This window comes from Neoarius graeffei, chromosome 5 (assembly GCF_027579695.1).
Source record: "Neoarius graeffei isolate fNeoGra1 chromosome 5, fNeoGra1.pri, whole genome shotgun sequence".
NCBI lineage: Eukaryota > Metazoa > Chordata > Actinopteri > Siluriformes > Ariidae > Neoarius > Neoarius graeffei.
Genome location: NC_083573.1, coordinates 39,983,085 through 40,000,973, shown reverse-complemented (window position 1 = coordinate 40,000,973; position 17,889 = coordinate 39,983,085). Strand labels below are relative to the sequence as shown.

At 44.1% G+C, this 17,889-nt stretch overlaps 1 protein-coding gene across 4 annotated transcripts in view; it reads left to right on the top strand.

The window, feature by feature from the left end:
- Nucleotides 1-2,787: 2,787 nt before the first annotated feature.
- The window catches only part of dbpb (D site albumin promoter binding protein b), a 47,590-nt gene continuing 32,488 nt past the window's right edge, over nucleotides 2,788-17,889 (top strand). Inside the window, exons 1-2 of one of the 4 annotated variants that reach the window (XM_060921678.1) lie at nucleotides 2,788-3,210; nucleotides 3,406-3,613. In XM_060921678.1, the coding sequence (XP_060777661.1) occupies nucleotides 3,424-3,613 (190 nt within the window). In that variant the 5' untranslated portion in view covers nucleotides 2,788-3,210; nucleotides 3,406-3,423. Of the gene's footprint in view, nucleotides 3,211-3,386; nucleotides 3,614-17,889 lie in introns of all 4 variants that reach the window. The other 3 variants (XM_060921677.1, XM_060921676.1, XM_060921679.1) reach the window with 3 other exon arrangements.

Genomic DNA, 17,889 nt, shown 5'->3' with positions numbered 1-17,889 from the left:
CCGGAGCGCGCTCCGGAACCTCGGACGTTGGCGTGTATGTGTATGGCGATGGGTTTTTAATGACATAGGTATACAGATCATGTGGGCCGAAGTCAGGTAAAGACGAGGGCTTGGTGTACTTCCGTACGTCAGTGAACAATCCTGGTGGAAGCAGGTAAACGTCGTTCTCTAACGCTACGTTCACACTGCAAGGCTTCATGCTCAATTCCGATTTTTTTGTGAAATCCGATTTTTTTGTGAGGTCGTTCACATTAACAAATATATGCGACTTGTATGTGATCCTCAGTATGAATGAAAAGCGACCTAAAAGTGTTCCGCATGCGCATTGCAGGATACGACGACGTCACACGCAGTGAGCATGGCCAGTGTTTACGGAAGTAAAACCGCCCGGTTGCGGTATGACCCATCCAATCTAGCTTGAATAGCTGTATCCCCCCCAAATGGAAATCAGCTCCCTAACCTCTGCGTCCTTCCATTGAGAAGATTCAGAACCTTCACAGCCCGAAGTGTCCCTCGCATTGATGTCATGCGCAGGGGCGCAGATACGTTTTTTGAACTGGGAGGGACAAAGCTGCCAGCAAACCAACCCCAACCCCGATATGCCTGTCAAACTTCTTGTGGGTTACCATAGCAACCAAGCTCGAGCTCGCAACCTGTGCAGTCTGCGCAGCTCAACCAACCGAATATCAGTCTTTGTTTTGTTTTATGTGAGTTGTTGCAACTATGTATACACTGCTGTGCACCTCAATAAACCGAATGGTAATTAGTCTTTTGATTTTTCCGTGAGGTTTGCCTTATGTAAAGAAAGACAGCATAGACGTTTTTTCCTCCCTATAAGTGGGGGGGGACCGAACGAGGTGAATTTAAATCTGGGTGGGACTCGTCCCACCCTCTATCTGCGCCCGTGATTATGCGCCATGTTGTTGTAACTTTTTTTGAGAGACCCGCCGCCTACTTCAGCGCAGAATAGTGACGTTTGTGGCTTGTTGATGATGTGTAAGTCGGATGAATGCGACCTGGCGGTTCAGACTGAAGTCGCATATGAAAAGATCGGATAGGAATCGGAATTAGGACCACATATCCAAACGGCCTGGGTCGGATTTGAAAAAATCGGATCTGTGTCGTTCATATTGTCAATAAAAGATCGGATACAGGTCACATATGGGCGAAAAGATCGGATTTGAGTCACTTCAGCCTGCAGTGTGAACGTAGCCTAAGCCTGCTAACCTCAATTTTTGCAAATACCTCTCCCTCTGCTCGCCCTGTAAATGCCCTACGTCGCTGGATAGTCAAGGTGTTTTCTGCATCTCGCTCCTTTTTCTTTTATGTTTTTCGTTTGTCGCCTTCCTCGCATTCAAACTGATTCGAGCCGAATGCTGCGTTCATGTGCTATGGGAAGATGATATTTTCCAGTTGGGAAGTGGTATTTACCAGTGTGTTGTGTTCACATGCTTTTGTTGTTGTTGACAAATTAAAGATGGTGGACCAGATTCAAGTTAGCAATAGTTAGTTAGCTATCGTTAGCAATAGCGTCTGCTCTGGATAGGTAAAAACAAACCATAACAACGCATTTTTAAAGGAAACGGATTTCTAATGTATTATATTACACTTGTTAATGATGCAACATTGCATAGACACCAAAAACTACCCACTAGTACTAGTAAAAAAAACCTTTAGTAGCGTACAATGCTTAGCATTCAAGTGTCTTATACCGCTCGCCGCCATGTTGAAAAGGTTAAAGTTCATCTCATCTCGGCAACTCGTGTATCAAAATTTTCTACGAGTTGCCCAGTGGAAAATACCACAAGAGGGGGCGTTCATGTGTGTTTTCCATGTCGGCGTTTGGTCTCATCTCATCTCTAGCCGCTTTATCCTTCTACAGGGTTGCAGGCAAGCTGGAGCCTATCCCAGCTGACTACGGGCGAAAGGCGGGGTACACCCTGGACAAGTCGCCAGGTCATCACAGGGCTGACACATAGACACAGACAACCATTCACACTCACATTCACACCTACGGTCAATTTAGAGTCACCAGTTAACCTAACCTGCATGTCTTTGGACTGTGGGGGAAACCGGAGCACCCGGAGGAAACCCACGCGGACACGGGGAGAACATGCAAACTCCACACAGAAAGGCCCTCGCCGGCCACGGGGCTCGAACCCAGGTCCTTCTTGCTGTGAGGCGACAGCGCTAACCACTACACCACCGTGCCGCCCTCGGCGTTTGGTATTTACCATAATTCCCATAGCACATGAATGCAGCAGAAGTCCGCTACATGTCCAAAATGGCGGTCGCGTTTACGAAGGTCACGTGACTGAAAAGGGTCTATACTATGCGTCTTTGACGCGTTCACTATCATGCTCGCTGAAAGGAATATATCTGAAAAAAAAGCCAGCCAATATTATTTAATTATATCATTCTGTCCTGAGGAGGCGTGTTATTACTACGCATCCTTGTGTGTGTGTGTGTGTGTGTGTGTGGTCGGATTATTATAACAGGATATATGATTCAACCAAATGAGTTCCCATATCTTATTCCCACATCCAGTATTACTGTGGACAGAAGCCCATCATTCTCTCTCTCTCTCTCTCTCTCTCTCTCTCTCTCTCCATTCAGTCAGTCAAGCGTCTGCTAAACTGAGCTTGCGGGACGGGAGATGTGACGTCACGTGACTGCCCCGGGTTCGTTCCGGCTGAGCGCGGAGCTCACGTGCTCGCTCGGAGAAGGGGAGGAGAAGGGGCGGGGAGGGGCGGGGCGAAGGAGGGGGAGGAGAAACGGCTGCAGAAAAAAAAAAAGGAAAAAAAAAAAGCGATAACGTCCAACCAACCGGCACTGCGCAGCTGCTCCCGTGTCCTGCATTTTTCCCTTCTGCTTCTGCTTCTGCTTCGGTTTTGTTTTCATTCGTTGTGTGTGTGTTTTATTTTGTATTCTTTGGACGCCGTTTGTCTTCCTTTGCTGAGTATGTGTATCATTTCTGCTATTCTGGTGAACATGGTGGGAATTTTCACTCCTTGTCTTCCTCTGAGCAACTTTTCTGTGTCTGTAAGACCTGTTTCTCCTGCTGTCTGACAGTTCGAGCTGGCTGTAAGTTTGAGCCGACAAATATTTTGCCACCTCGGAATACGCGAATGCGTTTTATCCCTTGGGCTGCGACCCAATGCAATAAAATGACACTCTTTCCTTTTTTCTGAGCTCTCAAGAAGACTAAAGGTAAATATCTGCTTACTGGAGTATTTCTAATGCGTGTCTTGATCATAGCAGTACACTGTCCCTGCTGTCCTGTAGTTTGCATGGGCTTTGATGCTTATGCACTTCAGGATCTGTCATCATGCCTGTAGTTGGTGTTTCTACTGTTGTGATTTTTGTTTGTTTGTTTGTTTGTTGAGTGATAGTGTTGTGGTCCAGCTCTCCATAGTGAACTGGATGATGGCAGGGCCTCCCTCCCAGCGCCTGCTGCCCCCTTCTGGACCCAAAACACACTTCAGGAGCTTAGACCATGCAGGAGGAGACTCACTGAACACTGGACCGGTCAACACCGGCTCTGAGCTCAAATCGCCCCCACAGACCCCACTCAAAGGTGATCAGAGCTTTAAAGACTGCTGTGAAATGAAGGGTACGTCAGACGCTGTCTGTACTGTCTAACCCAGCGTTTTTTCAGTCACGGCACCAGTGGCGTGCACAGACATTTTGGGGGGCAAGTGGTCTGGGGGGAAAAAAGGGCACTTTTTTTTGCGCATGTGGAACACCTTATTATAAAAGTCTGAGATTTAACCCTCCTCTTGTGTTCGGGTCGCCACTGACCCGTTTTAGTTTTTAAAGGTGTAAAACAACCACTTAATGTTAATTTATTACATCAAGGCTTTTTGACTTTGCCAGGAATCTCTAGTTGAACAAAATAGAAAAAGAAATTTATGGTCTAGCAAAAAATATAATACTTATGTGCAGTTGTTTCTGTATGCGACGGGCTACTTCACGACAAAATAATTACAGCTTGGGCTTAGAGGGCAAACAATACATTTTCATTCGATTCATGTGTTACCTGGCTGGTGGGGCAGGGGAAGAGCTGACTGACTGCCCGATGTGTTGTCTGCGCTACGACAAGGCCGTGGCTTCCAGGACGCTATGCTGCTGCAACCTCACATTGAATGCACTGCACGCTTGTTCACGTGACAGAGCAAGAGAGACAGAGGTCCGGTGTGTGTGCGGAGGGGGCACACATCGGGACGTTATTTTCACACATGCTTTTAAAGGAACAGTCCACTGTACTTCCATAATGAAATATGCTCTTATCTGAATTGAGACGAGCTGCTCCGTACCTCTCCGGGCTTTGTGCGACCTCCCAGTCAGTCAGACGCGCTGTCACTCCTGTTAGCAATGTAGCTAGGCTCAGTATGGCCAACGGTATTTTTTGGGGCTGTAGTTAGATGCGACCAACCTCTTCCGCGTTTTTCCTGTTTACATAGGTTTATATGACCAGTGACATGAAACAAGTTCAGTTACACAAATTGAAACGTAGCGATTTTCTATGCTATGGAAAGTCCGCACTATAATGACAGGCGTACTAACACCTTCTGCGTGCTTCGACAGCGCATTGATATGGAGCTCAGTTGAACTTGTTTCATATCACTGGTCATGTAAACCTATGTAAACAGGAAAAACGCGGAAGAGTTTGGTCGCATCTAACTACAGCCCCAAAAAATACCATTGGCCATGCTGAGCCTAGCTACATTGCTAACAGGAGTGACAGCGCGTCTGACTGACTGGGAGGTCGCGCAAAGCTCGGAGAGGTACGGAGCAGCTCGTCTCAATTCAGATAAGAGCATATTTCATTATGGAAGTACGGTGGACTGTTCCTTTAATGCCGCGGCTTTTCTAAAAGATCATGTCGACATTGGCCTCAGTAAACTGTAAAAAAAAAATGCAAAAGGGCACTTTTTTGGGCAGAGGGGCAGGTGCTTGAGCACCACCTCGTGTCTATCTGTGCACGCCACTGCACGGCACCCTTCAGAAGTGTGCAAATTCTCAAGGCACCCCCATATAATGCCTCGGTCACAACCGGCCGTACGTGCTCCTACAGCTGGTCTACGTGCAAAAAACGCAAGAAACGCACGGAGGGCGCTCGTGTGACGTGCTGATTTTCGAGCCGTAGACCGGCCGCAGAGGTTCTTTGTCATGTCAAACAAACTCTACGGGCGCTTACGTTTTTTTCAGGCTGCAAGACAAACTTACGGCCAACGTGTGTCTTTCTCCACGAACAAAAAAAAAAACGCAGCGATTTGGGAAAAGCCAAAAATCGCACGGCCAAAAAATCATACGTCCGGTTGTGACCTAGGCTTAAAATATACGAAGTCACACTGACCCCAGAAGTGACGTTGTGACATGGGAAAGGGGGCTGTGAGACAAATTTTGATGATGCATGAGGCGGCATTAGTGTAACTATCGTTTTTTGGAATTTTAATTCATTTTATTTATTTCAATGTTAGAATATATAATTTTTGACACCAGACGGCACAAGGCTGGTCTAACCCATCCGTTGGTTTTTTTTGCCGTCTGTTGCTAAAGTCGCTCTATGTTACTTCGCCAGTCAATGTTTGGATGGCTAGTTGCCATGGTTTTCCTGGTAGCTCATGGCTATAAAAACTACATAGCTATTTGCGATAGAAACAGTAGTTGATTTATCAAACACGTTGAGCCTAGAGTCAGCGTATCAGATATCAGCAGTTGACAGGCAGGGATATTCAACTAAAATTTGTGAAGCCGTTGATACATAAAATTCCTTGCATCCAAAGGTACGGATAAGGAATTAACACAGCTGAGTGGCAACAACAGTTGCACTGGTGCTTGAAGGTTTGCGAACCTTTTCGAATTTTCTATATTTCTGCACAAATATGACTGAAAACATCATCAGATTTTCGCACAAGTCCTAAAAGTAGATAAAGAGAACCCAGTTAAACAAATGAGACAAAAATATTATACTTGGTCATTTATTTGTTGAGGAAAATGATCCAATATTACATACCTGTGAGTGGCAAAAGTATGTGACCCTTTGCTTTCAGTATCTGGTGTGACCCCCTTGTGCAGCAATAACTGCAACTAAACGTTTCCAGTAACTGTTGATCAGTCCTGCACACCGGCTTGGAGGAATTTTAGCCCATTCCTCCATACAGAACAGCTTCAACTCCGGGATGTTGGTGGGTTTCCTCACATGAACTACTCGCTTCAGGTCCTTCCACAACATTTCGATTGGATTAAGGTCAGGACTTTGACTTGGCCATTCCAAAACATTCACTTTATTCTTCTTTAACCATTCTTTGATAGAGCGACTTGTGTGCTTAGGGTCGTTGTCTTGCTGCATGACCCACCTTCTCTTGAGATTCAGTTCATGGACAGATGTCCTGACATTTTCCTTTAGAATTTGCTGGTATAATTCAGAATTCATTGTTCCATCAATGATGGCAAGCCATCCTGGCCCAGATGCAGCAAAACAGGCCCAAACCATGATACTACCACCACCATGTTTCACAGATGGGATAAGGTTCTTGTACTGGAATGCAGTGTTTTCCTTTCTCCAAACATAACGCTTCTCATTTAAACCAAAAAGTTCTATTTTGGTCTCATCCGTCCACAGAACCTTTTTCCAATAGCCTTCTGGCTTGTCCACGTGATCTTTAGTGAACTGCAGATGAGCAGCAATGTTCTTTTTGGAGAGCAGTGGCTTTCTCCTTGCAACCCTGCCATGCACACCATTGTTGTTCAGTGTTCTCCTGATGGTGGACTCATGAACATTAACATTAGCCAATGTGAGAGAGGCCTTCAGTTGCTTACGTTCTTCGTGACCTCGCCGACTATTACATGCCTTGCTCTTGGAGTGATCTTTGTTGGTCGACCACTCCTGGGGAGGGTAACAATGGTCTTGAATTTCCTCCATTTGTACACAATCTGTCTGACTGTGGATTGGTGGAATCCAAACTCTTTAGAGATGGTTTTGTAACCTTTTCTAGCCTGATGAGCATCAACAATGCTTTTTCTGTGGTCCTCAGAAATCTCCTTTGTTTGTGCCATGATACACTTCCACAAACATGTGTTGTGAAGATCAGACTTTGATAGAGCCCTGTTTTATTTAAAGAGCAGGGCTCTATCAAAGTCTGATCTTCACAACACATGTTTGTGGAAGATATGTAATACTGGATCATTTTCCTCAATGAATAAATGACCAAGTATAATATTTTTGTCTCATTTGTTTAACTGGGTTCTCTTTATCTACTTTTAGGACTTGTGTGAAAATCTGATGATGTTTTAGGTCATATTTATGCAGAAATATAGAAAATTCTAAAGGGTTCACAAACTTTCAAGCACCACTGTACCTCTTACCCATTAGTGATTTATTCATGGTTATAAATAAAGCTCAGATTTAAAGTGGTGATGTTTTGTTTTGCAATACTGGCACTTCACGTTACCAGTTTTGAATTTTGTTTTGAATTTAAGGCATTTGGTTTATTTTTTTTGAACAAGCCATGTAGTCTTTACGAATCAGACGAGAGAAGGTCAATCTATGGAAGTCTGTGGAAAATTCCCTTTCTTGATTAACTACTTGCAGTTTAATAATCCACATAAATAAGCATGATTGGTAAACAAGAGAGGCTCTGCTAGGGAAGCTGTGCTGGTTCATATTTTGAAAACTGAAGTTCAATTCTCAGTGGCATAAAGTTTAACTCTGCCCACTCGTTCTTGCCAAGCGTTGCTTCACCTCCTGTCAACTAAACTGTCAACTATCATAGGTCTCTCAACAAAGGTATCTCTGCCAGTGTGAATGCAGTAGTTTTCATGATATACGCGTAATAATGTAATACATCATTGTTTTTTGTGGTTTTACCATAATTGTTTTGTTTATTGGTCACTTTTACTGGGCATTACATGGGCATGCCTTGGCTTTAGTTGATACTTTAAATATCTTGTGATTTTGTTTTTGGCATTTGATTCCTATGAGACAATTAGAAATACAATTGGTAACAGAAAAGTGTTTGTCATCTGAAGATCGCTAGTTCAGATTCTCGTGATGCCATAGTCATCCGTGGCCGGGAGCTCAAAGTAGCAAAATTGGCCTTTGCTCTCAGGGAGGGAGGAATGGCATACTCTTTCTCCCCATCAATTACAGTGACACGAGCCAATCAGGGCATCTGTGAGCTAATGTGTACAGAGTGGGCGGATAGCACATTTCTTCGAGTGTGTTGCGCCGCCCCCTAACATTGCATGAGTAGCAGTTTGAAAATATGTGGTTGGCTGGTGTCACATGCTTCGGAGGAAGAACGTGATGACCTTCACCCTCCCTGTCTGTGAAGATTGTAGCTGTTGTGGGGAGACTTGCCTGATGGGTGAGAATTGGTCACATCTAAAATTAGGGAGTAAAATGGGGGGAAAAAACCACAATTAGAGTCAGACTTAAACTAAAAATAATACAAGCATTAGCCAGTTACACATTGGGCCATCATTGCTAAATAGTGTTTCATGTATGTGGTGCAGTGGTTAGCACGTTTGCCTCACAGCAGGCAGATTCTGGGGTCAAACCTGCTGGTTTACTGGGACCTTTCTGTGTGGAGTTTGCGTGTTCTCTGTGTGCGTACATGGGTGCTCTGGTTTACTTCCACAGCTCAAAGCCATGTGGATGAGGTCATTTAACTACTCTCATACCCCTTTTCCACCAAATCAGTTCCAGGGCTGGTTCGGGGCCAGTGCTGGTGCTGGTTCACAACTCGTTCAACTTGCGAGCCAGCTGAGAACCAGTTTGCTTTTCCATAGCTCGCGGCGCTAAGGAAAGCCACGTCAGTTACGTCGTTGTATACGTCAGTTACGTCGCTACGTTTGCATAAACCTTGGCGCGAATATCGAAGCAAAAACAACACGGAAGAAGCAGCAGCAACAGTAATAACAATAATGGATGACTTCGCGTTTGTACAGCTGCTGCTTCTCGTCGCTTAAAAATGGCGATCTTTTGCGGTCTTGTTGTTGGTCTTAACAACTCCGCCCCCCCTGCTGATGTAAGCGATTCTTTCCTCTGGCCCAGCAGAGTTTTGGTGCTAGCCTGGAACCGTTTTTTCTGGCCCCAGAGCCAGTTCTTTGTCAGTGGAAACAGAAAACCGGGTTCCAAACTAAGCACTGGCCCCGAACCAGCCCTGGAACTGCTTTGGTGGAAAAGGGGCATCAGTAGCCTGTACTGTAGGTGTGTATGGTTGTTTGTCTTTCTACCATGTGATCAAAATGTGTTACGTCATGAGCGTCCGCCATGATGGTGGGTATACAAAGCAACTAGGATGGCAGCCGCTGAAAGCGTGTCTGTAAACAGTGCTGAATTTTCTCAGTATTGCCACAATTTGAACAGTCGAGTGAAGATAGATATGTGTGGTTTTGGCCCATATTATTGAAAAAAAGTCAGACTTTTCTGAAGATAAGACGCTTCTACCAACCATCGATGTACCCAGATATCGCGTTCTATGTGGTTTGGCTGCCGAAGAATCAAGTCTGACCTTGGACGAAACATAGCCCATTTTCTGATTGGGTGCCCAGTCTGGATTGTTTCTATCATATAATTTTGCTGGCGCTCCTAGAAGCGAAATGGTGATACACGTGTTAAAATTATAACAATGACCGAGTGAACCACGACAAGAGAACGCTCATTTTCTCGCAAAATTCTAGCAACACAAAATAAAATTCTTCCATGATATTATCGAGAAAGCTTTTGAATCTCACCTGAAGTAAAATGATCACTGCAAACATGAGCTGGGTTGGTTTTAGCCTCTGTTAGATCAGCCCTGCCGATGTTGTTCAGCCGTGCTCGTCTCCTCTCCGTACTAAGCCCCAGAGTTTCCTCACTCTCTTTACGAATCACGGACAGAATTCTAAAAATTCTGAATGTGCCACAGTCACGAGTACTGCTGTGACCACAACCATATACAGCACAAAGATATGGCACAGCTAAAAGAACACTTAAAGCAGTGGAAAAGCAAAGAGAGTTGCGCACGCGTGACTATGTTTTGCATGGAATGTCGCTTGACCCCGCATTTGTATATCCACCAACATGGCCGACATCCGGGTTTCAATTTTGCTTTGACGCCAGTTGCAAGTCAAGGATAGACTGGCGACCTGTCCAGGGTGTACCCTGCCTCTTGCTCAGTGTCAGCTGGGATTGGTTCCGGTTTGCCCGCGATACTCAATGGATAAGTGATAAAGATGATGGCTGGATGGATGAATATGTGGTGTATATGAAAGGATGAACATGATTTTGCAAATTTCCACAGGGTTTATATGAGAAAAGAGGCTGCTGGTTAGTTTTCCATATCTAAACATCTGCGTTGTTAACCTAAGAATGTATTTATCTATAACCTGGAGTCTGTAAAGGGGTAATAGTTTTGTAAGAACTGAATTCTACTTTCGAATCCACTACAGTGCAGACCATAGCGAATGAAGGGTCTAGCCAGAGGCAGAATCTGCTGCAATCAGTGAAGATTCTTTCAGCTTTGGTGCACTCAGTCAGAAAGTGCCCCACATTCAGATGTCCTTGCAGAAGCAGATGTTGACAGCTGTTGGTCACAAGATCAGCTTTAGGAGAAGAGATCCGAAGTATTGCTTGAACGAGGGATTTTTTTTTTTTTTTTGTACAGTGACTATGCAAAATCGGTGTATGATTAACCTGGTCAAGGATCAGGCATTTTGATCTTAGACTGATTATAAACCAAGTGAAAAGCCACCTGCTCCATTAATTCCAAAGGTTTATTTGCAGCTCAAATGCCAGCCCACAAGCATTTAGCTACACTTGGTCCAACATATGGGATTTATTGCCATTTAGCTATAAAAAGGATCAGTACATCAGGACATACATTTTTTTCCATCAAGCTTCATGAAATATTTAAAATATCTGGAAGGCAGCAGTTATTTAAATACAGGACCTCTACAACAATTCAATACGTCGTCGGATGAGCCACAAGACTCAGAAAAAAAGCAGTTTATAGACATATTTAAAACGTATGTTACCATACAAACACCATGTGTAATGAAAAAAAAACCAACCTCTTGTCTTTTGCAAATATACAACTATAAGTTTGTTAATTATGGCTGTAGCAGTTATCAGTACAGTACAATGTAAAGGCTAATGTTACGGGAAACGTGTACTTTTCTGAAGTGGCTGTCGTGACGCTGATTTTATTTTTAAGCCAGATATGGCCCTTTTCCACTACCCTTTTTCAGCTCGCTTCAGCCCGACACGGCTCGCGTTTCAACTACCTCAGAGCAGCACGACTCAGCTCGCTTCAGCCCTACCCAGCCCCCAAAACTCGCACGGTTTTGGAGTGGGGCTGAAGCGAGTCAAACCGAGCCGAGTGGGGCTAGGGGCGTGAGGAGACACTCCCCTGTGCACCGATTGGTGAGGAGGAGTGTCCTCACACGCCCAGCGAGCACGCTGGGATCTGTAAACACCGTAAACCCGGAAGAAGAAGAATTACGAATTACGAGAATTTCTGAAGCCTTATGCGCTTCGCCTCATCTATACGCTCTTGCCAGTATCTGTTGGCGTTGTCGGTGACAACAAGCCACAGCACCAAGACCAGCAACACTAACGACTCCATGTCCTCCATGTTTATTGTTTACTATCCGGGTCGTGAGACTACCGCTTAAAAGGTCACTGATGTCACTGTTTGCGCCGCCTAACGACATCACGTGACATCCACCCACTTTCGCTAACTCCACCCAATGTGTCCACCCACTTCCAGCCAGCACGGTTCAGCGCGGTTGTAGTCGAAATGCAACTCCAACAGCCCCACTCAGCTCGACTCAGCTCAACTCAGCACGGCACGGCTCAGCCCGACTCAGCCGCGTTGGTAGTGGAAAAGCGGCAATAGTCAGATATCATGCCACACACAACACCAAAGTGCTTTATGACGTCTGACACGTGTGTGTGTGTGTGTATGTGTGTGTATATATATATATATATATATATGTATATGTGTTACAGGTTATTTCTGAAATCCGGCGAATCTGGATTCACCTACTGTAGGTGAATTAGGATTTAGGGTTAGGGTTAGGTAATCTAGTGGAATGTTTAATTTCTTTGTTGCAACTGAGTCATCTGTGGTAAAGTGGTGGACTTCAAAATAAATGGTCCTGAGTTTGAGTCCCAGCAAGGACGGTAAAAATTGGGGTGAAGTAAATTTAAATTAGACAGAGAGACAGATATATAAGTGTAATTCTGGGTAAAGAGGGTAGAAGATATAAAGGGGGTGGGGTGAGTGAGGAATGAGGAGGGAAAGGTGAATAGAGAGTGGTTGTCGAAGTGTTCTCGTTCTTTTATGAACCCCCTAAAAATCTCTTTTCAGAATGTCGACCTAATTCACCTTGGTAAATCTAGAATCACCTAAGTGAATCCAGATTCACCTGATTTCAAAAATCACCTGTAACGTATATGGGCGGCACGGTGGTGTAGTGGTTAGCGCTGTCGCCTCACAGCAAGAAGGTTCTGGGTTCAAGCCCAGTGACTGACGGGGCCCTTAATGTGCGGAGTTTGCATGTTCTCCCCGTGTCCGCGTGGGTTTCCTCCGGGTGCTCCGGTTTCCCCCACAGTCCAAAGACATGCAGGTTAGGTTAACTGGTGACTCTAAATTGACCGTAGGTGTGAATGTGAGTGTGAATGGTTGTCTGTGTCTATGTGTCAGCCCTGTGATGACCTGGCGACTTGTCCAGGGTGTACCCCGCCTTTCGCCCGTAGTCAGCTGGGATAGGCTCCAGCTTGCCTGCAACCCTGCATAGGATAAGCGGTTACAGATAATGGATATCTATCTATTACATATATTACACAGTGGTATGCAAAAGTTTGGGCACCCCTGGTCAAAATTGCTGTTACTGTGAACAGTAGGGTGCATCAGTTGCCCTCACTTTCATAAAATCTGATGCATTTTTGTTTGGGTGTTCCTTTTCACCAATAAAGACATCCTGTAAAATTTTTTGACAATATTCAAAAGTCTAATAGTGGCACCATGAGGTTCATTTTTTGCAAAAAAAACGCTTATTTTATGTTTTCACGTCAGGTTTGAATCACAATGTTGGACTCCATTTATTGATTTCTTGTGAGCCAGAGATCATGTTAAGAACCTTTGCAAGGGATTGAGAAGCATTAATGTGATTCATAATACATTTGTATTGTTTAAAAGTCGTTGAACAATGATTCAATGAACAGCTAAAACTCAAACTGTGCTTGATAATATATTTAGAATACGTACTAAAAATGTGTATCTAAGATATTTGGTATACTCTATAAGGTGCCATAATGTTTCATGAAAAGTGATCGAAATTTTGTCATAAAGTCATAAAATAGCAGCTTTTTCCATAACTTTGAGCTCCTGGTGCCACCATTAAACTTTTGAATTTTGTCAAAATATTTCACCCAGTGTGTTTTCTTACCAAAAGGAACATAAAAAACAAAAATGCATCATGATCGGAGGAACTTTTCATTTTTAGGGAGCAACTGATGCACCCTAGTGAACAGTTAAGCAAGTCGAAGATGAAATGATGTCCAAAAGGCATAAAGTTAAAGATGACTCATTCCCTTTATATTTTAAGCAAAAACAATTTTTTATTTTCATCTTTTGCATTTTCAAAATGACAAAAAAGGAAAAGGGCCTGAAGCAAAAGTCTGGGCACCCTGCATGGTTAGTACCTAGTAACACCCCTTTTGGCAAGTATCACAGCTTGTAAACACTTTTTGTAGCCAGCTAATAATCTTTCAGTTCTTACCTGGGGGATTTTCACACATTTTGTCCTTGCAAAAGGCTTCCAGTTCTACAAGCAGGGCTGTGAAAAATCCGCGGATCCACGGAATTCCGCGAATTTGGCCGCCAAAAATATCTCATCTCATCTCATTATCTCTAGCCGCTTTATCCTGTTCTACAGGGTCGCGGGCAAGCTGGAGCCTATCCCAGCTGACTACGGGCGAAAGGCGGGGTACACCCTGGACAAGTCGCCAGGTCATCACAGGGCTGACACATAGACACAGACAACCATTCACACTCACATTCACACTTACGGTCAATTTAGAGTCACCAGTTAACCTAACCTGCATGCCTTTGGACTGTGGGGGAAACCGGAGCACCTGGAGGAAACCCACGCGGACACGGGGAGAACATGCAAACTCCACACAGAAAGGCCCTCGCCGGCCATGGGGCTCGAACCCGGACCTTCTTGCTGTGAGGCGACAGCGCTAACCACTACACCACCGTGCCGCCCGCCAAAAATATAATTTTAGTAAATCATTTAATTTTGCAATAACAAATTGGGGGGGTAGGGGTTGTTGTCTACCGACCGCTAGTATTCTCGTACAGCGAGTGTCACCAAGCCGGCGAGTCTGGGAAAGAGCCTACCGCAAATTGTTCTTTCTGTAACGACATTGTAATTTTTTTGGTATCTTTTTTTTCTTTTGCGACAATGACAGACCAGTTTACGGCATTTGTGCCGTGCTTACAAACCATGGCGTGAATCTTGTGTTCTTTTCGTTTTACCATTGTGCTCTTTAAACACGCTTTCGATATCAACGGTTTTGAAAAGGAGAATTTCGCGGTATGTCCGCGTCACGGAGGGACATCGTTCAGAGGGAGGACGGTGAGACCGACGATGTCAAAAACATTGACAAGGAAAACGGCATCAAAAATCCATGGAATTGGCGATGGCTGGAGTTTAAAGCCGGTAGTGAATCTCTCCATGAGCACATACGGAAGATAAAAGAACCAGGGAAAGCTTACCGCATCTTGTGCCATCAGGATGTGAAGTACGGTTCTGGTGGAAGAACACGTTTGGTTGACCATGTTAAAGGAAAAAACATGCGGAATTGGTGAAATTGAAGCTGTTGAACTATAGATTACCAGGTAGACCATCTTGTTCACATTTATTATTTATGTAGTTTTAACTTATGTTATTGTTCATAATGTTCATTGTTATCATGAATCTGTAATGAAAGAGAGACCAAAAGAGCAAGGGAAAGCCATATAGAAAGTCAGAAAGAAAAGAGTAGGCTTTCTAAGCTGAAGAAACTGCTAACAAAGAAAAGGAAATAAATATAAATATTGACTTGTAAATAGTTGTATATAGTTTTTGACTAGAATCTGTCTAACATGAACAAGAGACATTTTGGTATTGAATCAGTTCAAAAACAAGAACATTAGTGACTATTATTTAATAGTCAGTCTAGAATTTCCCCCCGGAAAAGACATTATGGGACCCAATGAATTGATACAAATCGACACAAGAATATGAGTGAATTTACAATATGAGGTATGTTATTGATATATTTTCATTCTTCAAGTGAACCCTTATCAGTTAAAAGGTAAATCAGTTCAAATTGTATTATTTCAACATAATAATAACAGTTCAGATTAAATGGCATGGTTGAGAAAATATTTGCTTTCAGGAGATGCTTCAAATCTATCAATATACACAAAATCTGTTCAGCTTCTGGGGCCCTGCGGCCCCCCAGACCCCCTGCTAAAATTGTTTCCTCGAATTTTGTCATTTCTATTTCACAGTCCTGTACAAGTTTCCTGGGCTGTCTTGTACGCACTGCTCTTTTGAGATCTATCCACAGATTTTCAATGATGTTTAGGTCAGGGGACTGTGAGGGCCACGGCAAAACCTTCAGCTTGTGCCTCTTGAGGTATTCCATTGTAGATTTTGAGGTGTGTTTTGGATCATCGTCTTATTGTAGGACCCATCCTCTGTTTAACTTCAACTTTTTACAGATGGTGTGATGTTTGCTTACAGAATTTGCTGGCATTTATTCGAATCCATGCTTCCCTCGACCAATGAAATGTGCCCTGTGCCACTGGCTGCAACACAGCTCCAAAGCATGATCGATCCCAGGGGCGATTCTAGCATCTGATCTTTGGGGGTGCTTAGGCCCCCAGAGCTGACAGAGGCACCTTGCTTGAACGTGGTGTTTCCACGTTTATTCCGCATTTAGACTAGACTTAACTAGACAAGAAGACTAGACTAGACAATACTAGACTTATGCAATGTTTTAACAGAAGCTGACCCAATAAACTATGATATCTACACATTTACAACCACTGACACAAACATTTACGTTATATTTTTAACTAAACAAGACCTACTACTGCATTTGTAATGTTGGAGCTATTCATTTAGAACAGTGGTAATTGTTAATTAATGTGTTATTGTGTATTGTGTAATAATAGTGTGTATTATTATGATTTTACATTAGTTTACATTAGTTTATATTTTTTGTTGATAAGCATGATAAGAATGATAAGCAAACGTAAACACTATTGCCGCTTTTCCACTACAAACGCGGCTGAGCCGTGCCGTGCCGAGTCGAGCTGAGTCGAGCTGAGCGGGGCTGTTGGAGTTGCATTTCGACTACAACCGCGCTGAACCGTGCTGGCTGGAAGTGGGTGGACACATTGGGTGGAGTTAGCGAAAGTGGGTGGACGTCATGTGATGTCGTTAAGCAGCGCAAACAGTGACATCAGTGACAGTGGCGGAACAAGTCAGAGCCGGGCCGGGGGCGGGGCAAATGACCGGGCCCTTTATTAAAGCTTATCATAACATCATTTTAGGCTACAAAATGTCCGCAACTGCGGTGTTTACCAATTTCAACACTACCGGGTGCAACTATGTTATTTAGTACATCAAGTCCTTCAAACGAACATGTAACTCAGAAACAAAAAACATTAGGATACTGTACATGGCTCATAATAAAACATCAATAGCCTATACTGCGCACATTATTTGAAGGGCATACGAATGAGCGCTCAGAGGTTGCAACGGTGACAGGAAGAGTCAGAAATAAAAGGAGGGCGGTGCAAACCTCACTGAATGCACTGTGTTTACCAATTTCAACACTACGGGGTGCAACTATGTTATTTTGTACATTAAGTCCTTCAAACGAACATGTAACTCAGAAACAAAAAAACATTAGGCGACATACTGTACATAGCTCATAATAAAACATCAATAGCCTACTGCGTGCATTATTTGAAGGGCATACGACGAGCCTTGCGCTCCGCGAACTCGTCCACGATGCTCTGTATGTCACTGATTCAGTGAGCTTTTAAGCGGTAGTAAACAATAAACATGGAGGACATGGTGTCGTTAGTGTTGCTGGTCTTGGTGCTGTGGCTTGTTGTCACCGACAACGCGGACAGATACTGGCAAGAGCGTATAGATGAGGCGAGGCGCATAAGGCTTCAGAAATTCTCGTAATTCGTAATTATTCTTCTTCCGGGTTTGCGGTGTTTACAGATCCCAGCGCGCTCGCGGGGCGTGTGTGGGCATGTGAGGACACGCCTCCTCACCAATCAGTGCACAGGGGAGTGTCTCCTCACGCCCCTAGCCCCACTCGGCACGGTTTGGCTCGCTTCAGCCCCACTCCAAAACGGTGCGAGTTTTAGGGGCTAAGCAGGGCTGAAGCGAGCTGAGTCGTGCTGGTTTTTGGTAGTCGAAACGCGAGCCGTGTCGGGCTGAAGCGAGCTGAAGCGAGCTGAAGTGAGCTGAAAAAGGGTAGTGGAAAAGGGCCATAAGTTACATTAAATAAAATTGACTAACACACGGTGGTCTAGCACCATAGCACTTGTACAGCTCTGCACAAAAGTATCTCGATATGGATGATAAATGTCGTTTTTATCATTCTGTTCATAGACCAGGGAACATCAATATTGCATTATGCATATTATTGTGTTGTGTTTAACAATTGTAACTCCAGTCCGTACCTTCACATCTTGCTATGCCAGTAATACTCAGGTGCTACTTCGAGTTCCTCATCGGCGTGGAATCCAGTTAAAAAAAACCACCATGTCGTAGCAAGCACTCGCGCGGACAGGCAACCCAATCAGAGGGGAC